Here is a 26,519-nt window from a genome sequence, read left to right as displayed (position 1 = left end):
TCACCCGCCGAAACAGAAACCACAAAACAACTTACCTGAAAGCTTTTTTAAGTGGAGCTTGCCAATGGACGAGTTTACATCGTCTTACATTTTGGTTCATTTTACGTTTTTGTTATAACCTCATTGCTATTGCTGCTGTGAACTAATAATGTGGGTTTGCTACGACAGGTGAACTTACTTCATCAGTAAGTTGTTTAGATACTATGTTACACGGAGCTCATGAGGTTCCACAGATCCAGGACTACCTTCAACCTGGTTCTGAAATGAACCGTAGCTCAATAGCCAGCGCATCTGTAGTCCAGTTGTCACACCCCAGCTCTAACACTGCTATATCCACAATATACAATAGTGCTCACGCTCTTGATATGGCGCCATCCAGAAACAACGTTGGATCTCTCAGCAGACCGGCGAGATCCTCGACGTCTCAGACATTCCAGAACAGTCTGGCACAACAGCGTCCAATTTCGCCCGGGGAGTTTGGACCTGGAGTGAATAAGCATCGCAGCATGGAACTGGGTATGGGAGGAACAGGGGGCTATGTCGGTGGAAGTGTTGAACCAGTGGCTGGGGGATATAGAAGACCAGACGGGACCATAGTTTGTGACCCTCACGAGGAGCGCCACGAAGGAGACTCGGATTCAGCTAACTCTTCGTCGCATCAACCGGTCAGAATTCCATCGATCTTTTGTTTCCTTGAACAGGAAAAATTATTATTGACCATAGGTTTGAATAGCTCCAGTCGAAGTAATCGTTAGCTTACCAATATAATGTTGTAAATCTAAATTTAGCTCCATTTTAAGAACGCCGAAGTGTGCCTAAAATGTTTAAGTAAATTTGGCGACTGTAAGAAATTAGAAATGAAGTACAGATGCTAAAAAGCTGTTGTTTGTGCAGAATTCTTAATAGGTCGAAGAAATTCGTAAATTGAAATGGCTCTATCATTATGAGCATATGTGGACAAGTATTTGAGCATTGTTTGCTAGTGAAGGAATAGTTTTGGGAAAAATTGAAAAATGTTTTAATACATAAGAATTTCGGGGGTAATGATGGGATTCCTTTCAGGACGCTTCAGAAGAAATTCCGCAGTCATATCCTCACTCAATATCAAACCGATTCCCTGGATCATTCTCACCAGCCAACCCAGAGCCTTTGCCCATGGAGTCCCCAAGTGCGATCGGATCAGAGATGGGCACTTTCGGTCGATCCGCTCAAAAACGCAATCAACAACTTCAAATTTCTCACCCTACAACTACAGCCAACTTGAATCCCAATGCTTTATCACAAACTCGAGTGCCGCTCCACTCGAATAGCAACAACAATATAAACGCTATAAACTCAGGACCCCCGTCTCTCTACAACGGAATATCAAACGGAAGCCCGGATATGTATTACCCACCACCTACGGGACTTCCTGGCGCACCAATAGCTAAACATACCAACCAAAAACCAATGATTTACAGTTCAGCTGTGCGAATGAATAAACTTGGGAACGACCCGATGGGTCCAAATACAGGTGCTACTATTGATTTTGGCCACGCTGACAGAGCTCGGGTGGCGGCAGCTTCGCAGATGCCCCTGAGCAGTTTCAGAGCTAGTTTAGAAGAAGACGAAGACTCAGTCTGATAGAATCCTTACAATAGTCTCAAAACAACTCTATTTTATGTTCTCTCCCTTCATGCTTCTTCACCTCGGAAGTGTTTCCTTTTACCCCTATAGATTATAACTCTCCAGAATATACCGTTTCATAAGGGAATATGCAAACAAATGGGTGTATTCACAACTTATTAAGCTGTACAAACAATTGTGTCTCCTCAGGCAAATATTAGTAACGAAGAAGGAAACAGTCCCAATCTTTTTCAACCCTTGTCCAATTAAGCAAGCTCATTTTTGATGAATCCTTTATGTTGCTACTTGCGTCAAGAAACAAAAACAAAACAAACTTAGATGTCTCCTCTATCCATGTCTCAATCACACTTGGAACCCAAAGTAATTTTTGTTCGATAACTTTGTTTTGTAAAGTTTTGCAATAATATATATTGGAGTAACTATGCTAGTTGTGATTTACTGCTATTTATAATAGTCATTAAAATGTGCTCTATTTCCCGAATTGTTAATTTAATCATAATTTATGCGAAACTTGCTGGAAAGTTGAATTATTTCTGAAGCTGTCTTATAAGTTTAAAATTTTTTCCGATAATGGTTAATATTTGCTGTTGTTGGTAATTGTTCGCCAATTTTTGAGCGTCAATCGACAGTTTCGCAACGAGATTGTTCTCACCGGCAGACACGAGCGCCTCCTGACACAACAGTCATTTTGGCTGTTTGCTATTGAAATTTTTGCTTATTGTCTGCAAAACTTAAACCTGCATCAAAAAAACGAAACAAACTAGCAATTTTTGATCGTTTTGGCCAATACGATAGTTGGATTCGATTTCAAACAAAAGGAAGTCAGTAGAAAAGGTAGGTAATCAACAGATTCATCTAGCCACACAAGCAACTAGTTTGCAAAATGGATTTTAAAGAGCTTTAAATTTTCCGAAAACAAATATAAACCCAAGATTTTTGATCGCGCTTAGGATCTATAGAAACTAAATGACGGTAGCCAAATGACAGCAGACCAAAATTATTGATTTGGTGTTCAAGTATTTGTCTAGGTGCAAACTTTGTCCAAGTGAAGTTTTGCAAGACTCGCAAAATGAAGTTGACTGAGATTTTTAATAGCTCGCAAACAATGTTTGTAGCAATTATATGTCCTCTTGGTCTTTTTATGCAATTTTTCGCTTGGTCGATTTTTCGACCATTTGATTTTGCGTCCTTAAAAACAAGATAAACAGGTAGAGCGCAGTAGACATTAAGTTTCATTAGAGGCCGCGTTTAGTAGTACTTCAATTGATTAAGGTGGTGAGTACTGGGAAGGTCGTAGTCTAAGGTTGAAAGGTAGTTTTTAGAGGAGTTATAGAGCCGAAATGTTGCAATGTTTAGTGTTTTTTTCGTCATTTTTCTGTTAGGCCAGTCTAAAATTGGGGCTGTTAAAGTTGATAAAGGTTTGTTGCACGACATAATTACTGTTGTGACCATTTTTGGAGCTATATGTTTTGGAACACCAAAAACACGCAAACTTATTAATAGCCGCACAGCGATAGCTGGGGCTATTATTGCCCTTCTCTTGGTTTTTTTTATTTCGTCATGATTTTTGTTACGACCATATGACGTCACAGCCACTTTTTGTTCTTTCGTTCATGCAATTTCAACTGAATTGCATGCGTGACGTCATTTTTCGCTCTTTGTGGAGCGAGTTTTTTTGTTCATTTGTGTGATTAAATTTTTGGTCACACTTGACTTCCTCACTCTCAAAAATAACTTCCTCACTTTGAAATTGACTTCTATTTACTTTAATTCAAAGAGATAAGGTCAAATGGGTGTGCGTCACTCTAAATGAAGGTTACTTGAGAGCAACTAATAGAGGCAGCAATAACTTATACAGATTTTAAAACAAAATATAACAGATCAGCCTTCAATGAAAAGACATTTTTTTGGTCTGTCGTTTTTACTGTTTTTTTAGACTGCCGATCTACGAATCTATTGCGGCTATTTTCTGGCAATCTGCCAGCTATGTTACTAATTTACACTTAATTTTTTTTGAAGTTTTTTGTTGAAAAATGTTGTCAATTTTTGAGTTTTTCAGGCCTAGGTGTCACACTTCTCTCTAGGGTTTAATAATAGAATATTGCATAGCTTCTAGCGGTAATAAATTGTTTTCAACATTTTAACAACACGAAATTTAGCATTTTTTTTACAAAACTTGTATTTTTTGGTCCTTTTTTGGACATTGTCATTAATCGTGTTTTTCTGGCTCACGAGGCTAGAAAACCTCCTTAACGGTTTGATAGTAAGTTTCTCAAAAATTATCTATTGGCGATGGATTTGTTTTCATTTTTAGCGATTTTTTAAATTAAAATTTGCAATTTTTTTCAAGTTTTTTGAAAATTCTTGTCATTGCTTAGATTTCTTCAGCCTCAAGAGCCAAGGAACCTCCTTTAAATTTTGGAAATAGTTTAGTGCATAGTTTCTAGATCAAATGCAATGGTTTTCGAAATTTTAAGATCGTGAATTTTAGCATTTTTGAAAAGGAAAATCTGCTTTTTTATCTTTGATATTTATTATCATTATTCAGGTTTTTTCAGCCTCAGGGGTCATAAAGCTTCCATTAGGGTTTGATAGTAAATTACTGGAAAAATTTTATTGGCCTGTGAATAGTTCTCAACTTTTGAATATCACAAGTTTTAGCAATTATTTGACAAAATTTTCTTCGCAATACTTTTCAAATTTTCTGAAGTTTTTTTGTTATTTCTTAAGTTTATTCAGCCTCATTGGACAACGATACTCCTCTTTGCTTTGATTAGAGGCAACTGCATGGTTTTTAGAAGTATTTGGAGATTTTAATATCATTTAGGCAATTTTTCAAGTAAAATATTTACAATTTTTCATGTTTTTTGAATATATTTGATTTTTCTTTCATTATTTTCTGTCACCAGGGACGCCGAAACCTCCTTCTAGGTTTAATAGTCAATTGCGGCATAGTTTCTATAGTTTTTGGACTGGTTATCAATATTCTAATGACCCGACTTTAAGCAATTTCATTTTTCCAAGTTTTTGGAAAATTATTTTTAGGTTCCAAGAATGATCTTTATGAGCCAGCGAATCTACTTATGGCTTGAAATAGGGAAACTGGATTGTGTCTTGTGATAATGAAAATGTTGTGAAGATATTATATAACAATTTTTCGCAAAATTTTTTAAAAAAAAGCAATTGTTTTTAAAATTTCTGAATAGTTTTATTCTTTTCTGAGTTTAACGATCATTAATGCCCTACGAAACTTTTTAGGTCTTGCAGATGAGTTAAATGACAAAATTGAAGAGATAAAAAATGGCTTTGAACTTCTTTTTTGAGAAATTTGGATGCTTTTTCTTGAATTTTGCATATTTCAGTTTTTTTTGGATTTAATTACAATTAAGGCTAGAAAACTAAAAGTTGCAGAGTTAAATCTCATTCTGAAAAATAATTTCCGCTGTCGCTCTCTCTCTACCTCTCTGTGTTGTTTGGGATTTCTTTCCTGCTCCCTCTTGATCATGTTTTATATATCTCTCTCGCTCTCTTTCCTTAACTCTTTTGTTGATACCGCACATCAGCTGCTGTTATACGACGTGATGTCATCATCTATTACCCTCATTACTGCTGAATTTTAGTAGTTCATAAACGACTGAACTGGCACTTTTTTTAAGGAAATCATTGTTAACTGCTCTCAATTATTTTAATCCTGTTGGTTTGCGTTTTTTCTATGCGTTTATTGGCATTTCTATGCGTTTTTTGGCTTGACCGATCTTTCGTCTGACCTATTAGTCTTTTCGTCCTCACAAACAGAATAAAGAGGTAACACCCAGTAGGCATTAAGTTCTTTTAGAGTCATTGAGCTCACTAGTTTCCAAGCATGCGATTCACAGGAACTGTTTTGGAGACTTATACTTATGGTGTGAAGAACGGATCTTAGAAATTTATCCCCCCATCCCACATCGCCCCCCACATCAGCCCCCAATCCCCACTCCTGCAGATCGTACATGCCATAAAGCCCCCCTCCCTTGTTGCCCCTACCCCCTCCCCATCAACCCCCCCCGTGACCCCCTACCACCTCTCCCCCCCCCCCCCACGCTTCGCTCACCTCACATGCCATCAATTAAGCTAAAGCTGGCCTCACTAAATCTTGGCTAGCTACTGACGAAGCCGGTCACTTGAGATCAATTCGTCCGATGTTAGTTGGTTATGTTTATTAACAGCTGTCAGTCACTTTTTTTTTTACAAAATTTCAAAATCTAACGGTCCGGGGACGAGAATTTTACTCATTAAGAATGAAGTCTTCAGAAATACTTCTAGAACAATAAATTTGGGCGTCACTATATTGGTCAAAGATAATTAGCCAAAAAAAATTAGAAAGTGTTTCGAAAACTTTATCTCTTAAATTTTTAACTTCTGCAACTCACCTCCCAAAGATTTCATAGTTTACCGAAGAAAAATGACAACTAAAAATCAGTAAAATATCCCTGTGTTCCAGAGAACAAAAAATATTAATTATGCAACTAATTTCAGTTATAATAAAATTTGAAACAAAACTTTGTAACTGTCGTAATTTTAACTTTTTTTGCCATTTTTACACATTTTTAGTGCTTTTCCTTCAGCGAAGGAAGTATCTTTCTTCTACAGTCTATATACGGCTGGGTCTTGTTCAGCTTGCTATTCAATAATTGGCTATCACCGTTTCTGAGCTAAAAATTGCATAAAATTGCAGTTATGAATACTTTTGGTAACATAGATGGCAGTATCTTTACCATTAGCAAAATGTTTAGTTTCCTGTGCTTTTCTAGTGCTAAAAGTCTCAAAATACACAAAAGGCGAACAAACTTTCAGTGGTCCTCGCTCAGTACAGTTAAGTTTAATATATGTTTTAACATTTTTTAATGACAGTTATTTGTTTGTAGCGTTTGGCTGTAAATGTATTTAATTGGACTGTGACCAGTTATCGATTGAAAATTTCTAAGGCTCGGCTTCATTAATCTTGACATTAATCTTGATCAATTCTGAGTCTGTTAGTTATCAATTTTTGTCTCCGTCTTTTCATCGGTTGGCTGAGACACCAAGAGATGGAATCGAGGCATCAATTATGTCATCAATTTCAGCGCATTAGAGATTTAATTGGTTTTGCTCACAATTAATATACATCTCACTTGTCTACCAAATTCAGAAAAGGTAAGTCGCAGGAAGAGTCAAAAATAGAACATTTGTAATAAAAAATCCGGGGTCGAAAACAAATGTTTATCTTGCAAAATTTCTGCCAGAATCTTGTAAGATAACGATTTTTCTTCCCGAATCTTACAAGAGAGCTATTTTTTTTTGTCAGAGTCTTACAAGATAGCCAATTTTTTTCTCTCAGAGTCTTACAAAATAGCATTTTTTTGTCAAATCCTACAAGATAGCCATTTCTTCTGCCAAAATCTTAAAAGGTAGCCATTTTTGCAATTACAGGAAAAATTTACACTTGAAAAAGGCTAAATCCACTCCTAAATACTTGAAATCTTAAACTAAAAGAATTCAAACGTCCCAATTTCTGAACGTAGACATATTCTGTGCATTGACGTAAAAAAGAGAAAAAACATCAGAAAAGTATTAATCTAAAGCATAAGAAAAGGAGTCCTTCTATCTTCGATCTTCTCGTTTTCTTAAAACCTTATTTTCATTTTTTTATTCTTTGCTAGAATTTGTGTTTTAAGGATGGGTTGAAGATGACATGAAGATGGGCTGAAGTCAAAAAAAGCCATAAAGATCAAAACTAAATAACAGACAGATTACAACCAAAAATGAAGAAAAAGAAAAAATGCAAAGCAGGCGAAAAAGAAAAAAACTAAATCTAAAAAACAAAAACGGTCACAAAAATAGGCAACAAAATGGAGAGCACTGTGTGCCCGAAAAACGAATAAATAGCCAAAGAAGGGGCAAAAACGAAGAAAATTAAAAAAACCCGCAAAATTATCAAGGCCTACAGGTTGCTACAGTTTTCATGCACTTAGAATAAGAGCTGATGTTCCCGATGAAGACACCTACCTTCTCTTCCACAAATTTTCGAAGCATAAGAAGGCGCGAAATTCTGTGAAGGCTACATCATGGGATAAACTTAAGAGGAGCAAAAAGCAATTGGCATTGCAGACCAAGCATCTCATCACATTATCAAAGGATTTCAAACTGGAGATGAGCGAAAATATCATATTGCCAGCAAACTACTGTGTGGCTATATACAGAAATGACTGGACAATGACGGTAAATTTAAGCAGTACTACGTGCCCCAGTCTCAGGTTATTGGTCTAGGGTTTAAAAAACAATGTTTCATTCAGATAAAAAACAAAATGTGGTACTCGATTCACTATCCTGATAGACCAGACAAAAAGAGTGAATGCGAAGCAGGATGAATGCTGCCTCGAAGTATAATGAACGAATGCTCCCCTCACATAGACGTACCTCAGAAGAAAAGTTTCGATTTTGACATTACAACTTTGCAAATAAAACAGATGTAGACGCAACGTTCATACAGATGACAGTCAAAAACGAAGACTATAACGCACTTGTTTCGTGTGGACGCAAAAGGAGGAGAACGGATTTTAGATTGCACCCGGTTTATTTTCGGTGCACTTGTTCCGGAGTTTAAAGCTATCAGCATTCCCATGATGGAATTTTAAGCAAAATATCTGGGCTCTTGACTGGCCGGTTGTTAGCGAGAGCCAGTTGATACCAAAATGGAGAGCTACACGTTCTGGTTTGACAGCTCAGGAATGTTTAGGCGGATCATGTTCAGAAGAAAACGCATACAGCTTCTTTAGACAGCAAGAAAATTTAAAAAGCAATCAACTGAAATAAAATTTAATAAATTTCAGAGAAATTGGAAAAACTAGTTTTTCCACGAAAATTAAACTGAAGTGATTAGTGTTTTTCATGCACTCTTAATTTTCCGAATTGTCTAATGAACCAGAGAGCGAAAAGGAAATTCTCATCAGGATTACAGCCCGGTCACCACCCCAGGGAACCACCCTTACGGTATTCAAAGCCATTATTAAAATTGGGAAATGAACTCTAAAAGGTGCCGCTCCTGCCCCAGATAGACGCAAAGCTTGCTTTTTAAGTTTTCACAAAATGGTTACTTCAAACTCCGCCATAGCAAGACTCGGAGGACGATCAACACTGGATAACAATGAGAGATTTTTGTGTGTCATAATTTTTTTATGAGAGCAGCTTTTAGTATTGAAAAATTGTTCTTTGCAGAAAAACGCTTCACGGCCTACCTACAATGCGCAAGACGGCAAAATTGTTGATTGAGAAAGCAGGTCAGGCTTGAAGAAACACTGGAATTGAAGATTTTCGAGCTCATTTTCAGAAAAATCGATGTGGATTGGTATACGGCGAATGCAAAGTAAGCCGATAAGCAAGCAAGCCGACAGAAAAGCAAGCCGATAGTTATGTAATAGTTATGAAATCTATCAGAAATAATACATTGTCAGCCGTTACAATCAATACTGCGCATGGTATTATAGTGCATAATGTATTCCAATGCACCAAAGAAACAAAAATGCGTCAATTTTTAGACATCTAGTGGGTACGGGCCTCAGCAGACCGCTGTCCATGGCTGTGGGATGTAATCCGGAAATAGCGGGCCGGTTATCGCGGTATCCCACCGGCCCGCCAGCGGCAACTTAAAATACGCGTATCCGAAAATTTTTCGGCTTACTTGACCTCATTTTCAAAATTCGGCTTGCTTGCCTATCGGCTTGCTTGATCGCCACCTTGGTATACACAGTGCATAACAAAGTTTGGACAAACGCTGCTTGATCTTGAGACTCCTGTTTCACTTGTTCAGTTTCCTCGGCTCAAAAACTGCTAGATGTGCAAAGACAAGTTTTACTTCTGTTCATTGTTACGTAGGTCATAACCGAGCAATTAATCTAGAAGTTTTTTTCAGGTGGTGTAAAAGCTCTCAGTTTGTCAGTCTCTGTTTTTGTCTCAAAACCAGGATACCTTGATATTAGTGTCTCAAGCAAGAAAAATTTCGTTGGCGCAAAACAAGTTACCCGGACCCGTCTCACAGACAACGTCAGTAATGAATCAGAATCTTTTCATTCTTTGCTTCTGCTCGAGCGGGGGTGCTTAATCTAGGAATAGCGGATTTTAACCAAGGAATTCTCTGGTTTTTGACTGTTCTCTTAAAGTAACGTGCCCTTAGGCATTTTATCTGGTTGTTTGCCTGACCGCTCGACATGTTAATCCAATTTTATGATTTTCGAAATTTTCAATTTATCTATGATTTTACTCTGATCAGAAAAACAATAAACTAAGAATACGCAATGACAATTTTACTTTTTTTTACTATTTTGTAAAGAGTCCCTACACGATTTTACTTGGTTTTTGCCTGATCGTGCGATACGTATACTAAAATTTGCGATTTTCGAAAATTTCATTTTTACTATGATTTTACTCTGATCGGTAAAAAAACACTAACTAAGAATGCTCAGTGACGCTTCATGAAAAAAATATTCTGGGTTTTGTCTTCACATAATGCGAGATAAATTTACCCTTGGGTCACTCTGATTCAGGACTGATTTAAAGTTTTACCATTAGATTCTAATGAATCAGTACTGAAAGGCTCTGACACGAGGCTCCGGGAGCCAACAAATTTCAATTTCCTTCAATTTAAAGTTTGGTGGCTGTCATTTGATCAGTCTGATGAGGTTCGTACACAAACTTTGCGAGGTCTTGACCAATAGTGGTCGGTAAGTGTTTATGTTGCCTTGTAGTCCTTGATGGAAAATCGTGATAAGTTAGAATCAGAGGTGGGTTGAGCTATATGTGTTCATCTCATCAGAAAGCAGTGTTTTATGTACATGACTCTTCGCCAGTCATAAGTCATTGAGCGAGCGTGAATATAGGATGGCTTTTGCGTGTACCAAACAAATAGGATGACGGAATTGGTTAAATTTTGGCTTCTCAGAACAAAAAGCAGACTTATTTGGCTAAATTAACAAGGTGATCCCAAAATCCGCCAACGTGGCTGCAGTGGAAACTTGATTGTCTAATAGAAACATTGCTTTCGATAGCTGAGAACAAATGTATTTTCGTTGTCTGGCTAGTAGTTTTTGAAATTTTTGTTGTATACCAGAGCCTCGTTTCAGAGCATTTCACTACAGATTCCTTAGAATCCAGTGGTATAACGTTAAATCAGTACTGAATCAGAGTGGCCTAAGGTTAAATTTACCTCGCAATATGTGAAGACAAAACTCAGAGCCACTTTTTTCATGAAGCGTCACTGAGCATTCTTAGTTATTGTTTTTTTCTGATCAGAGTAAAATCATAGTAAAAATGAAATATTCGAAAATCGCAAATTTTGGTATACGTGTCGCACGATCAGGCAAAAACCAAGTAAAATCTTGCAGGGACTCGTTACAAAAAAGTAATAAAAGTAAAATTGTCACTGCGTATTCTTAGTTTATTGTTTTTCTGATCAGAGTAAAATCATTGAAAAAATGAAATTTTTCGAAAATCATAAAATTGGTTTAACGTGTCGCGCGATCAGGCAAACGACCAGATAAATATGAGTCAGGTCACGATCAGGCAAAAACCAAGTAAAATCGTGTAGGGAATCGTTACAAAATAGTAAAAAAGGACTGATAGTATAGTAATTGTAAATTGTACCGATCGAATTGTCCTGAAAGCAGATTCAGACAGTTGGGCAATAGTCAAATTTGGTTTTAAAACTGTGGATGATAAATCGTTGGTTATCATGATTACCAGCACCCCCTCCCCTATATCTTGATTTGAACCGCAATCCTACTTATCCCACTCTAATAACGTCTTTTTGAGTGAAAACCTCGGAGTTATTTTCAACTGCAAAAATTGTAAACCTCGGAGTTAACTGCAAAAATTGTAAAACGTGCTTTTTTGATGTTGATAAATCTTATCAATTCCACAAAGAAGGCCATGGCTCCAGTCACTTGGCCGCAATGATCCTCTTCGTCTTTGAAGAGTTTGTGACTAGCTTGTGTTGTTGTTCTTCAACTTGCGTTACACTGCTGTGTCTTACTTTGTAAAATTATGTGATATTGTGTATATTAAAGTTTGCAAGTGTTTAAGTGTGTTCAATTGTGTTGAACTTTGTTACCATATCGTTTTGACATCTTAACCCCAATTGTGTTTCCAAATGTTGTTTCCCCTTCTTGGCTTTTTTCTGCTCCTTGGATTTGTTTCAGAGGTATGGTTACCACACTGAGCAATTTGACGAAGACCCGAGTGTCTTTGCTCGTTTTCAGGAGTGTTTGACGGCAGGTGAGGATGAATCTGGTCGCCACTGGTCAGCTTTCCAGCTGTACAAAAAGGACTCAGACACCTCAAAACTTCACGGAATGTCCTCATGAGTCAGAATGACTTCATTCGCACGGCAAGAGACTGAAACTGTTGAAACTGAAACAGCTGAAGTCTGAAACTGCTGAAGTCTGAAACTGCTGAAGTCTGAAGCTGCTGAAGTCTGAAGCTGCTGAAGTCTGAAACGGCTGAAGTCTGAAACTGTTGCCAGAGTCTAAAACTGCTGAACATGAAAGCTGAAACTCAGGCTGAAAACAAGATTTTCTTTTGTTGAAGTTATGTATAACCTTGAATTTTGCTAAATTTGAAATCTTTTTTCATTATTTTTTTCAAATAGGTAGGCATCAATAGGCATTGTTCTGCTGTTCCTTCAAAGTTGACTTTTAATCATAATGCTGAGTAAAAAATCAGTGAAATTTTCATACTGCTGAGAGAAAATTCAGCGTATGAGTCTCAAAAATTTCACTCTGCTCAGAGAAAATTCAGAAAGTTTTTTCAAACTGTGAAGAATAATTTCAGAAAGAATGCTCTGAATTTAGCAGGATCAGTCCAAAAAGTGACAAGATCAGAACACTTAGCAGACAAAAACACAGATTGAAAAAATTCTGAAACAAGGCTGAAGTTGTCTGCGAGTGACATCCGGGCTCCACAAGATTGCACACCAAAAGATATTAGACCAATTGATTCAGTGGTCATTGCGCCCAAAAGCAGATATTTAAAACTTCACCTATGTTTTTTCTTTTTTCCTGGCGTGTTAATGTATGTACTGTCCCCCCCCAAACTTCATTAGAAGACAATGCAGTTCCATTCTGCTTAGCTCAAGATTTTGTGTATTTTTGAACTTATAGTACCAAAATCTACATTTTTTCTTTTGAGTATAACCTCACCGGCCCAACTCAATTGCTCTCAATTTTGCGGGCTTATGTCTGAATTGTGTAAGCTGAATTTTGTGAACAATCTATGGGAAGTATAGAGTAACTCAAAATAAATCTCAAAACACAGTTGCCTCTCGAAATCTGGGCTGACAAACAAGAAAAAAATAGCAAATACTTGACCTTGGAAAACATGAAAAATCGGTAACATTATGGAAATTTCATGATGTCACAAGCTATATCTTTAAAATCTTCTTGTTGCGAACTTAATTCTAACCAGTTTTTGCTTTTTCTCTCTTTTTCGGCAGCAAACAAAATTTTAGTTTCGAGTTAGTTTAATTTTTGGTCTGTGAAGTAATATTGTCATAGATTGAGCAAACGGGCTAACCTTCCACTTGATCTCTAAACCACGGGTCCGAGATCCACCTGGTTTTTGTACCTCGGGTATCCAACATACTTAAGTCCCAATCAGGGGGTAGCCAGGCTCAGTGGGGGGGGGGGGGGTAACGGAACAGATCCATTTTTGTGTTACCAAGGAAAACAGACATTACAACTATCTGTTTTTTTCCAGAGTGCATAAAAACATAAACAAAACCGTAAATTTCAATACCAAGTTATAAAGTTTTGTCTCAATCGTTTTTTGAGCTCTCTAATCAGCAGAAAAAACCATAAAAAATTTACCAACCATTTCTGCGCAAGAAATTTCAAATTTCTTTACTTTACTTTTATGGTGCCGTACTTACCATAAAACGCCATAAAAAATTTTTAAGGACCGTTTTGTGGCTACCAATTTTCCATTAAATAGGCGGTCACACAAAACATCCAGTTTTTTTCAGTTATTTTCCAAATCAGTTCCAAGGCCAAATTTTGAGGTCTTTAAACGTTCCTCCAACGGTCATCCAACCTTAATTACATGGGAAACACACACTTTGCAAGTTTTAAAATGCTTTCAATTTCAAAATTTTTCTCATGAGCTGTTGAAGCTCAAGCTTCAATATTTCGCAAGTTTCTTAATTTGACTTTTGCATGATTTGATTTCTAACTTTAGCCCATATGTTTCCATGCTAATTTACCGCTGAAGCCAAAGTTTGTGAGTTCACTATTGTCAAATCGATCTTATCAGCAAGTTGGTCAACATGAGCGTTTCAACTCGTCATTGTCAGGTTATTCTGATCTGTTTGTTGGTCATATTATCATCCAGTTCGCTTAGGAATGGCCACAGGATTAGATTCTAAAATACCTTGTTTATATATAACTATACCAAATTATAGTTTTTAGGGCCAGCGATAGGGTAAAGTAAAGAGCAGTACTAAAATTTTTCGTAGAATTGAATTCCATTGCATTGTTTATTTTGGCATTGGGTATTTTGGTGGCCGTCGTATTGTCCGACAAACAAAAAATGAGAAATTTACACGACAAATTACGGAAATTGCTCTATTAAATTAACACTGAAGCTCTAATTGGCTAATTTAAAATATCTCGTAAACAAAAGTCTATCCCTGGTTAAATTTCTTATTTTTTCCCTGTCGGCTAAACGCGCTCTGTCGGCTGATTTTCCTAGCACCGGGTATGTTTTCCTAACAACGTGCAGTACGAAAAATCAAACTTTAAATTTTGGCGGCGAGCCATGTTAACATGTTTTAGAGAATAGAGAGCTTCTAAAGGAGAAATTGCGCGAAAAATGTCGACCAAGTTTAGATCAGGAGCAGAATCGGCGTTCCAAGCCACGGGAGAGGACGCGCTCTTGTTCAACTCAGGTGACCTCACAGGAGTTGAGTGGTTTCTGGATTACTTTGGCTTTTTCTTCCAGGCCCAGTATACAAAAAACTGGACTGGTCTTACACAAGACCAGCAGGATAAATCCGTGAATTTGTACTTCACTCAGAGAGCTCAAAGTGTGGAAACAATTCCAGTTCAGTTATCACAACTGTTGATTGTTAGTAATCAAAACCTCCCTTGAAATGTTGTCACAAAAATTAATCAAAATAAATATACCAATTGTGACCGTTAGTTTTTAGGGCGAAACGGTCGACGCCATTATTAATTAGCACTCAAACATAGTTGTAGCAATTATATACACTATGGTACCAAAAAGCTACGTACAGCATAATTTCTGCTTTTAAAGCATGATTCGTGCTTCATAAGCATGATTTGAACCAAGAAATTTTGTTCTCATTCTCTCCACATAAACAGAAAACATGCAAAATAGCTTTGTTCTTTCACTGATTGCTGCGTTTGCTTTGTTCTTCCAAAATGTTACGCCCCAGGTTCAGGTCGCGCTCGAAATCGCCTCTGATCAGACCGTCCCAGACAAGCTGGACCTCTGATCAGACCGTCCCAGACCGAAGTGACCTCTGATCAGACAAGAATGCGCTCGAAGATCATTGTGCATTCGAAGTGCGCTCGAAGCCGCCTCTGATCAGGCGAGTTCCAGACCGAAGTGACCCCTGATCAGACAAGTTCCAGACCATTGTCCAGACGAGTTCCAGACCATTGTCCAGACTAAAGTGCTTTCGAAATAGTCTGATCAGAGAGTGATTTTAAACATGAACAAATCTCTCAATATCGTTATAATATATTCATTTCATATAACATTTTATCAATCTTATATTCAACTAACAAAAAACCAATCCTGAAAGTATTGTTAAGGAAAGTAAATCGAAAAAAATGATCAAAAAAATTACTGGGTATGCCATTTTTTTATGCTTTTAACTGAAAAAATGAACTTAGACAGCTCTGCATAAAAACGTCTTGATCTACTTTAAGTCAAAATCTTTTCTTGAGGGGACCGGCAGTTGTTATCAGCTGGACCCCTTGGTTCTGATCAAACCCATCAGATTTTCAGATGAAATTCCGATCAGAATGCTGTTTTATTGTTGTCTCTTACCCGAGACAACAAAAGTCAGAAAGAAAACAAAAAAAAAACTTGAAAAAAATGTCGCTCGAATTGGTCTCTGATCAGACTAGTGTGCGCTCGAATCGGCCTCTGATCAGACTTGTGTGCGCTTGAAACTGCCTCTGATCAGACCGTCCCAGACCAAAGTGACCTCTGATCAGACCGTCCCAGAACAAAGTGGCCTCTGATCAGGCAAGTTCCAGACCATTTTCCAGACAAAAGTGCGCTCGAAGCCTTTTCCAGACCATGTAATTCGAGCGCACCGGGAACATGTGTGCGCTCGAAATTCGTCTGATCAGGGGTCACTTCGGTCTGGCCACCTCGACCTGGGGCGACGAGTTGTCGGTTGTTCACGGAAAAAAAGGAAAACAACTCAACTTGAAATCAAGATCCAGGGAAAAGTATGCCTAGAAACGTTGCCTGAAAAATAGCACTTTCGGTACTACAAAAATTGAGCTGAAGACCCTCAAAATCGTCAAACAGATTCGAAAAAATTAAACAACGTTAACAGAACCCGAAGCCTCACAGGATTGTAATAGAATTGCCCATATTGCTTTCTTTGCTACGATACATTTTCCAGACGTACAGTTGGACAAATTATTTAAAAAATGTGGTGTTATTTTACGAGATATGCTGCATAAAAAGATAGTTTGGCGAAAAGAAGCCAGTATTTTCGTTGAAAATGTATTGTTCGAGCTCTCTAAGAAAATTATACAGGATTTCTTTCAAAAACCACAAAGCGATCCCGTATTGTTTGGGGATGCAATACAATCAGATGGACAGAAAAAGCTTTTTACGAGTCCAAACAAGCTGAACGCTGTCTATTATGTGGCAATTTTGAATGATTACGAAGAGAAGAAGCATTTTCAGGACCCTATTTTTCCAACAAAATTACGCTATTGTACATAAATCAAAGATCATGGGCATTCTTTACATGAAAAAGGGTGGAAATTAATGGAATGGCCAGCATACAGTCCAGATTTGAATCATATATAGATTTTTGGGCAATTTTGATGCAGCAATTACCAAAACGGACTGTTTTTTTGGCAAAATTATCATGAAAAATTATACGAAATTGGGAACGAAATTAACGATTATGCCTTGAGAATTTTGTATGAAAACTAAACATACAAACCATCTGCTAGACGATTAAGCTAAAGATGTATTGAAACGTTATTAGTGAACATAACTGAACTTAAGAAATGAGTTATTTGATTTTTGCATTGTTTTTTGAAAATTCTTCTCGTGTACGGAGCTTCTTGTTACCATTGTGTATTAGTTCAGAGTTCTTTTTGCAGTTTTGGCGTTGACCAATTTAACTTAGAACAGACACCTATGGCCATGAGGATATTGAGTCGCCGAACAATTCTCTTGGAACATGTTACAAGTCTACAAGTGTACAGTTCAGAAAACCTGTTATGAGTAGAGCACCTTGATATGAAGGGTGATTTTTTGGCCCTTACTGCAGCAGATGAAAATCAATTGTGTGGGTTCTTCACCAATCAAGGGTTGAATAGACACTATTCTCTTTTACCTAGAGCATGACATTTACTTTTAGTCTCTCAGATTTTTACACTTTTTGCATGTTTGTGACTCTGTGCGGTCCACTATGTGCGGTGTTGTATATTCTTACCACCGTAATAATTGAAATTTATCTTCAGTGATTTACTGAGCTGGCTAGTCATTCGGAGTTACTTAACTCCAATTCACGAGCAGAAATAGGTTAATCTAACACAGTATACAATGTCAGCCTTACCTGGTGGAGTCAGTGAGTTAATCATTTCCAGCCATGAAAAGAACTGATTGGAAAAAGACTTTCATAATTTCTGCTCTGATTTTCTATACAAAATTACGTTTAGCTACAGGAAAACACAATCATATTTACTTAATTCCTAGTAAAGAAAAGGCTTAGAAAAAACCGCATACAAAAAATGGAAACAAACCTACACCGCATACATTGCGGAAATTTTCTCCCTATTCAACAGGCGACTCAATACTCAATAAAATACATAAAACCGTTTTATATAATACCAATAACAAACAATCAAGAGCGCCAATTTTTAGTGAACACAACCTCAGAATTAAGATCACACTTTTTCAACGCATGAGTACATTTTTCCCTCAACTGATTTTGAAACTTCACGAATTGCTGGAACAGCATTTACAAAATACCTCATAGCAATTTTGCGCTTTATATTTACACAAGGAACTAGAACATTTATGCGCGATAATATGACTCGACTCCATTCTATAATATAAGATGCAATTTTTTTGCCACCGCTCAGATAGTCTACTTGATTTCTTAAAGGAAATTCATAGAGAAAATCACACAGTTGAAAACAAAAACGAACGCAAACAGTCGTCATTTGATTTTATAGAGTGAACAAAACTGTCACTAAAGTCAGACAGAGTTACTTCGCTAGCAAAACGTGTGCAAAAGAAATTGTTTGACAGGAAACAGAAAAGTTTAATCGCCTAATCAAATAATCACGGATACCTACTACCTGAATCAGATACAGTACAAGTTTCAATCATTTTTTCTTATTTCGTACATCACTTCCGGCGTAGCCTTGTAAGCCATATTCATAAAGCAATGGAACAAATTGCCCATAAAATGGGCAACAGATAACAAAACTTCCAGAAGCTTTAAAATATACCTATAAATCCAACTGGTTTCCGGAATATTATTTAACTTTAACGGAAGTCCCTTAAAAATTAATACCAAAATTTTCCATTAACAGAGGTGGAATCACACTAATCCTAGGACAAAAATAATCTTTTTAGAAAAAAAAAACAAAACCTAGACTCAATATTCCACACAAAACCATTGAATACAAAACCTCAGGATTCTGAATCTCCCGAATTTAACTCTACACTTTAAATTGACAGAACTATGTTTTCATCTCACACAAGAAACCCCATATCTTTTGGTGAAACAACATATGGCTACGAGAATCAATTTCACCCAATTAATTGAACAGAACCTCCCCAATTTTCAAACCAAAGCCCAAATTCTAGCCGCATTCATAAAAGTCAAAAAAGCGCAACCGTGATTAAAAAACGGAACTCCGTTCATTTTTATGTTCCACCAATCGTACTAAAAATATCACAAGAACCGCAAGAATTGGAAAACAACCAGCAAAAGATACAATTAAGCAGCCATCAACTCTAACTCCAACCAGTCAAATAACTCAACAAAACAATCAGGCAGTCACAAGTGGCGCAAGACCATTTTCATTTAAAAGCTGGTTCAACACCGACACCTTCTCTTGTAGTGAGTAAATGTAATCAAATGATGTACCCAAATTTAGGAGGCTCAGTTCCTATGCAACAGTCTTTATGACCATTTGGTGGTTAAAGACTCCATATACACCACAGAACTTTTTCAAAATGCTGTTGCATCAAATAAGTCAAGATCGCAGGCGCAGAACATAATGGTTCACCATTTCACGCAGCTTGAATTCTAAAACGGATCGCAAGGATCCAAACCGCACAACAATAGGAGGTTCAGCAAAACGATAGAAGTCTAACTTCTATTAGAACTAAAATAAAGCTGGGATGTGCTTTGCCCGGAATTCCGACAAACTTTTGACAACAATGACAAACGCAAACACAATTAATTGTGGAAAGTGTTACACGCACCTCGGAAGAACAAACTGAAACACTAACAATAAAAATGGACAAAATGGCTCGAAAAGCCTTCGTTAGAAAGACATCAGTTATGGGAAATACACAAATGAACAACGCTCCTGTCAAAGCTATAGATCCACAGTTGGCATGAATAGTAAAAAAAAATGAAACTCTTATATCAACAGCACCGGAAGCACAGATTCCATTCGCACAACTATCGGTACAAATGACAATGAATACATATCATGAACACATTTTGACCGACACACACATAGCTTAACCAATCTCAACAATTTCAGACACCGGTTAAAAATATAAATGTCGAAATAGTTAATCTCAGAGCAGAATATAGTAAAGCAAGGGAAAAACACTTTGAATGCGGTTTAGACATTGTTAGACGTAAGTACTCAAATATCACTGGTTTTAAAAGAAAACACATTTTTCTCAAATTTGCAAAACATGCTCACGATAAGGCCGCATTATCTCAACTGGTATTGATGGCAGAGAAACTCGTGAAGAAGATAAACAACACATTTCAAAATAGACTTTTGAACAAGCTGTGGGAGGAAACCTAAGCTTACCAAAAAAAGATCAATGAAAATTACGGTCAAATCGTTGCCATTTGCATATCATTCTCGATGCAATAGTAGAGAAGACAGACCCCATTTTGCCATTGATGTCATAACAGCACTAAAAACCAAAATAGCACAAACAACAATGTCATTTGGCAACTAAGTTGATCGGGTTCACCATACCTAACACCACAAAGTTATCGAAAACTATAGATCCTTTAAAACATATAATAATAGTATTCAAAACTCTAGACCAAAATCACGGAATTATCTAAGAGACGGATTATAGGTAGACCAAGAACTCTCGGATGACAGCACGATATGAACCAAACCGAAATGACTGAAACACAAAAATGACGGGGAACTTTCATTAGAACAAGAATTCAGTTATCAGCTCTTGGAACCCAACAAAGACACACGAGGGGAATATTTTAATTTTCAAGAAGAAGGTGTTCCCCACTGAAGAAAAAATCTTTTGTGTACTCCCACTAGCCCTTTATACACCACAAGATAATCGATATGAAGAAAATTTACCAGCGCCACGAATAGAAATTGCGTTTCTCTTTGTATCAGGAGCTAAATAAATGTTCACAATATAGTGGCTGACTTGGTGTAAAATGTAAGTTTATCAGGAATGCGAACCAGCAGCATTTAAGTTTTTTTCTCTCAGCAGCAAACAAAAACCAATACGATAAGAAGGTACAATCAAACTCGACGTTTATTCTGATTTTAGCGAACAAAAATATATTTTTTAAAACATTCACAATAATTGTTCACGCATCCAACTCTAAATATAAAATCCTTGGAACACCATTCCTGTACAAACTTGTTGACTTAATAAAATGCAAAAAAACTAAATGTCAGTTAGGCATTCTTTTAACTTTCAAAACATCACATAATATGATTTCTCAATAAAATCACAACACTATTACTCTCAAGTTTTCCCAGGCACAAAGAAAAATAGACTTCTTTTTCATCCTCAGGAACTTTGCATATTGGCATGTCCACGCACATCATACAAATGTGAAAAAGCCACAACCTAACAGACCTCAACTGTACACAACTGTTCTTTCTTTCATTACAATATACAGAATATTTTTTTCCATATTAAATTCGTCGATGGTGTATTCTTACAAGAAGATGAAAAACAATTAAATTTTGAGCACTAAAAATTATTACCACATACTGGAAACAGAAGATCTACCAACTGCTCCAGATAAAACATTTTGTTTTTAAAATCATTAAAGTTTCTTGAGCTGGGCCATTAAATTAAAAAAGACCATATCTGACCTCTAAAATCTATAATAGAAATTTTTTAAAACTCCAACCACCAAAAAAATCAAGAATTACGTCGTTTTTCTCATATTCATCTCAATAAATATTTAATCTGCCATCATTCCATTGATGGTATAGGCGCAGCTCTACTACTCTCATTTTGTCTACTTTTCCGTAAACTCACGTCTGCTCTTCAATGCCGAAATCAGATTATCAACCATCCTCATATAATGATCAGCAATTATTTGCGCAATTTCAGAAAATGAATTTTGTATACTAGGGTCAAAAGACGCCTTTACTCTCTGCACAGATCACATACAGATGTTTTTTTTTTCACAAAATTTGAACAAATTCATGATGTTTATAAATCTCAGTTAATTATCAAGAAATTTACAAATATTTACATTGTTTGGACAATAGGAAAACACTTCTTCTTCCACAACTTCTTAAAAACATCTCACATCTACTACACAAAACCAACACCATCTTAAGACAGAAGTAATACCAGAAACGACTTAGTTTCATTTGACACACAGTTAACACACTTATTTTTTCACCATGACACTATTATACCAGAGAAGAATATATCAACACTTAAACTGTAGAACCTGAACACTAGTCTCCGCATTTTCTCACTTATTTTAGAGTAAACGACAACTCTGTCTAGGTAAAATTTGAAAAATATTAATTTTTACCAGTATCCTATCAAGATTATAGTACAAAAGCACGATGAATGGAAACTTTGCAGAATCAGATAGCTAAAAATTCAATAACTCAAAACTCATATCCTATAGCATATCCTGTTATACAACACACAGATGTTACACTAAACACAAACAAAAATTAACGTCTCTCGAAAAATATTCCTACACCAGACGATGCAGATACAAGAAATACTATTAAATTCTCGCTCGCAGCAGCAGCAGAAGATTTGATACCTCATACACCTCAATTTTACAATCAATTCTATCCTGAAACAACGGAGGTAAATTAACAATTTCAACTTGAAACACAACAACAAGATCCAGTAATACGCCAATCTTTACACTGGATAAATTAAAAAAAACTGTTGAATTGCATCAACTTAAATAAATCACTCAACTAAAACCATCGCCCAACAATTACATTTTTTTATTAAATACATTAACTTAAAGCCAATTTTCATCTTTATGTTCAGTACTCTTTATTTGTTATACCAACACAATTTGTCATATTTGCCTTACAGTTCTATACCCATTGTTACATTTTTTTTTGTTTTGATTTAAATATTATGCTATTCAAAATAGTGTATTTTGTGCTATACTTAGTGTCTCCTATCCTTCGGTGGTCCCAATGCAATCATATACACGTTACTGTAGAGACTGTAGATTTGCAAATCACAAATCAGTACTATTCACAATCGCCCTATATAACCTCTTGGAGAAAATTTTCATATTTCCATCTGAAGTAACCAATCGACATTTGATAAACCAATGTATAGGCTAATTGAAGCAGTTATTTCGAAAATTACTAGTTCCACTATTAAATCAAATATGTACTATTTGCGACGTAATGTACAATTGGAATGCAAATTTTACAGGTAGCGGCAGCTTTCGTGTCGTTGGCGCTGAACGTATATTTAGTGGGTTGTTTTGTGTTCTCGCCCGACATTCGAGAGCTGAAGAACTATCCAATCTTTCTCCTGACTGTGATCGACCTCGTGGTAACTGGTCCTGGTTTTTGCGGACGATTTGTTTCCGAACAATTTATTCGTTATCACTCCTCGAATAAAGATCAACATGGCAGAACTATCTTTACCTCTCAAGGTTTTGGTTTCTACAATAATCTGCGGTCTGTTCTGCAAGGAACCCTGCAACCTGCCATTCTGGGCAAAGTGGACCCTTTCTGGTTTAGCTGCTTGCCAGATTTGCTGCTGGTCAGGCTGAACGAATACGGAAATGGCCCGTGTGCTCTGATTTTAGCTTATGAGAGGTTTGTTTTGGTGTGCAAACCTTTAAAAAAGTCAACTCTGCTGAGCTCTTTCAGACGAAAGTTGATGTACACCTTCGCCACAGCAGTAATCATGATATCGTTTTTAACTGACGCTATCTGTCGCTATGTCTTTGGTTCGTGGTACTGTGCTATGTTCAGGTTCAATGACAACACGAAAATTACATATGGGATGCCTTTACTGACTGGCTTTATCTATTCACTCGTTCCTGCTGTTTTATGCATTGGATGTTACTTCTCAGGAATCTTTTCGGTTTTCATTCAGTTCTAGGGTAAAGCTGCCAATGACTAGGAAGAAAACCCCAAAAAAAGATCCCTAAAAGCCAAATATGTGAGCAAAAATAGCCGTTACAAAAATTGTGATTTAAAAAATGTTGATATTTTTGTTTAAAAATCAAAATTAAATGACGTTAAAAAGCTTAGTATATACTCTCAATCATTTAAACAATTATTTAAATCTAGACAAATTCATAATCAAGTTGGGCTGTTTTCTTGCAAAAATTTTATTTTTTTGCAGTGAATTGTTGCCAAAAAGCAAATGTTGAAATGCAAATTTGATTTTCTCCCATACTTTTTTTTCGTAAAAAAGAAAACTTGAAAACTTCATTATAATAAAAATAACAAAAGATTTAATGGTAGTAATTTTGATGATAAAAATATCAGAGGGGAGTTGTTAGTTATAAGTTTGATGACCATACAAATTTAAAATCAATATGAGCATCAAATCGTGTTGCATGTCATAAGAAATTCAGTTTTTGAAAAGCAGAAAGGTGAATTAAAATTTACGTAAAAACAAGTGAAAGATGACAATTTCTCTTTTTCCGGCTTTCTTTTTTGTGTTTGAATAAAACTGGCGTGACATTGTTCAATCATCATGTTTAGTTTTGGCAAAACATTCACTAAAAGATCAACGAAAGTTTTTTGTTTTTTCCCCTCTGTTTTATGTGCCCTCTGATCTCATTTTTTGACGGATTATTGATTTGATAATCAGAGCTTCAATTTTTCATCGGAGGAAGTGCAAGTGAGGGGAAAGATATAGAATTAGATTAGATAAATTAAAAAAGTTTTTGATTTTTTAAAAGAAGTTGATTTCAAAAAACTCCCCAAAAATAGAGAAAAATATAAACCTTTAAAAAAACACTGCACGATTGCTTCATTTCAAAACAGTACAAGCCAAATAGTGTGAGAATCACAATTTTGTTAAAACAGTTTTTTAAACCTTACAGAACATTGACTAATGGACCAGTAATACTTGGCGAGAAAATCCTGAAACTTCAATCCAGCTAGCCGGTTGTCAACGTCTTATGTTTATAGTTTTAGCTGTGTCAACGTCCCGGGTCGAATGTCTCTAAAATCCTCCCATTTTGTTGTAAGAGTGGGGGGGGGGGGTAATTTGTCTATGGGGGGTTAAATTGATGTAAGAGTGTGGGGGTAATTTGTTCAAATGGGGTAAAATGATGTATGAGTTGGGCTGCAATAGGAGGAATTTTGTGCAATTACCCCCTGACTGAAATTGCCATGTAAGAGTGGGCTGCAATGGGCTGCAATGGGAGGACTTTTCAGGAATTGACCCCCTGACTGAAACTGCCATGTAAGAGTGGGCTGCAATGGTCTGCAATGGGAGGAATTTTGACTAAAATTGCCATGTAAGATTAGGCTGCATTGGGCTGCATTGAGAGGACTTTTCAGGAATTACCCACCCCCCTGACAAAAATTGCCATGTAAGAGTGGGCTGCAATGGGCTGCAATGGGAAGATTTTTCAGGAATTACCTCCCTGACTAAAATTGCTATGTAAGAATGGGCTGCAATGGGTAAAATGGCGTAAGAGTGAGGGGGTAATTGTTCAAAGGGGTAAAATGATGTGAGAGTTGGGAGCCAAGTTGGGGGGGGGGGGGTAAAATGGTGTAAGAGTGAGGGGGTAAATTGTCCAGAGGGGGTAAAATGAGGTAAGAGTTGGGCTGCCAAGAGTATAAAATGGTGTAAAAGTGAGGGGGTAATTTGTTCAGAGGGGGTAAAAAGATGTAAGAGTTGGGCTGCCAACGGGGTTAAAACGGTGTAAGAGTGAGGGAGTAATTTGTTCAGAGGGGGTAAAGTGATGTAAGAGATGGGCTGCCAAGGGCGTAAAATAATGCAAGAGTGGGAGGATAATTTGTCCAGAGGAGTGAAATGAGGTAAGAGTTGGGCTGCAAAGGGGGGTTAAATTGTGTAAGAGTGAGGGGGTAATTTGTCCAGAGGGGGTAAAATTAGGTAAGTCTTGGGCTGCCAAGGGGGGTAAAATGGTGAAAGAGTGAGGGGATAAAATGTACAGAGGGGGTAAAATGATCTCAGAGTTGAGCTGCCAAGGTGGGGAGGTATAATGGTGTAAGAGTGAGGAGGTAATTTGTCCAGAGGTGGTAAAATGAGGTAAGAGTTGGGCTGCCAAGGGGGTTAAATTGATGTAAGGGTGAGGGGGTAATTTTTTCAGAGGGGGTAAAGTGATGTAAGAATTGGGCTGCCAAGGGCGGTAAAATGATTTAAAAGTGAGGGAGTATTTTGTCCAAAGGGGGGTAAAACGATCTAAAATTTGAGCTTCCAAGGGGGAAAAAAGCTGTAAGAGTGAGAGGGTAATTTGTTCAGGGGGGGGGGGGTTGGGGGGGTAAATGATGTAAGAGTTGGGCTGCCAGGGGGGGGGGGTAAATTGGTGTAATAATGACGGGGTGATTTGTTCAGAGCGGGTAAAAAGATGTAAGAGTTGGGCTGCCAACGGGGTTAAAATGGTGTAAGAGTGAGGGGGTAATTTGTTCAGAGGGGGTAAAGTGATGTAAGAGAGGGGCTGCCAAGGGCGTAAAATAATGCAAGAGTGGGAGGATAATTTGTCCAGAGGGAGTGACTTGAGGTAAGAGTTGGGTTGCAAAGGGGAGGTAAAATGGTGAAGGAGTGAGGGGATAGAATGTCCAGAAGGGGTAAAATGATCTCAGAGTTGAGCTGCCAAGGTGGGGGGGTATAATGGTGTAAGAGTGAGGAGGTAATTTGCCCAGAGGTAGTAAAATGAGGTATGAGTTGGACTGCCAAGGGTGGTAAATTGGTGTAAGGGTGAGGGGTTAATTTTTTCAGAGGGGGTAAAATGATGTAAGAATTGGGCTGCCAAGGGCGGTAAAATGATGTAAGAGTGAGAGAGTATTTTGTCCAAAGGGGGCTAAAACGAGCTAAAATTTGAGCTTCCAAGGGGGAAAAATGCTGTAAGAGTGAGGGGGTAATTTGTTCAGGGGGGTGGGGGGTAAATGATGTAAGAGTTGGGCTGCCAAGGGGGGTAGAATGTTGTAAGAGTGAGGGGATAATTTGTTGAGAGAGGGTAAAAT

At 37.2% G+C, this 26,519-nt stretch overlaps 2 protein-coding genes across 7 annotated transcripts in view; both read left to right on the top strand.

Moving 5' to 3' along the window:
• LOC142334730 (protein sidekick-1-like) overlaps nucleotides 1–2,168 on the top strand; it is a 276,341-nt gene extending 274,173 nt beyond the window's left edge. For all 6 annotated transcript variants that reach the window (XM_075382988.1, XM_075382989.1, XM_075382987.1 and 3 more), the window contains 2 exons: nucleotides 199–665; nucleotides 1,063–2,168. In XM_075382988.1, the coding sequence (XP_075239103.1) occupies nucleotides 199–665; nucleotides 1,063–1,623 (1,028 nt within the window). In that variant the 3' untranslated portion in view covers nucleotides 1,624–2,168. The remainder of the gene's footprint in view (nucleotides 1–198; nucleotides 666–1,062) is intronic.
• An 11,770-nt stretch (nucleotides 2,169–13,938) lies between these two features.
• LOC142335007 (uncharacterized) lies at nucleotides 13,939–23,330 on the top strand. The gene is made up of 4 exons (XM_075383336.1): nucleotides 13,939–13,981; nucleotides 14,463–14,754; nucleotides 22,771–23,106; nucleotides 23,322–23,330. The coding sequence occupies exons 2-4, from the start codon at nucleotides 14,500–14,502 to the stop codon at nucleotides 23,328–23,330; spliced, it is 600 nt and encodes a 199-aa protein (XP_075239451.1). The 5' UTR covers nucleotides 13,939–13,981; nucleotides 14,463–14,499.
• The last annotated feature ends 3,189 nt before the right edge of the window (nucleotides 23,331–26,519 follow it).

This window comes from Convolutriloba macropyga, chromosome 2, assembly GCF_964194025.1.
Source record: "Convolutriloba macropyga chromosome 2, txConMacr16.3, whole genome shotgun sequence".
Classification (NCBI taxonomy): Eukaryota; Metazoa; Xenacoelomorpha; order Acoela; family Convolutidae; genus Convolutriloba; species Convolutriloba macropyga.
Note: the sequence above shows the minus strand (reverse complement) of the source record. Positions and strands in the feature narration are given on the sequence as shown.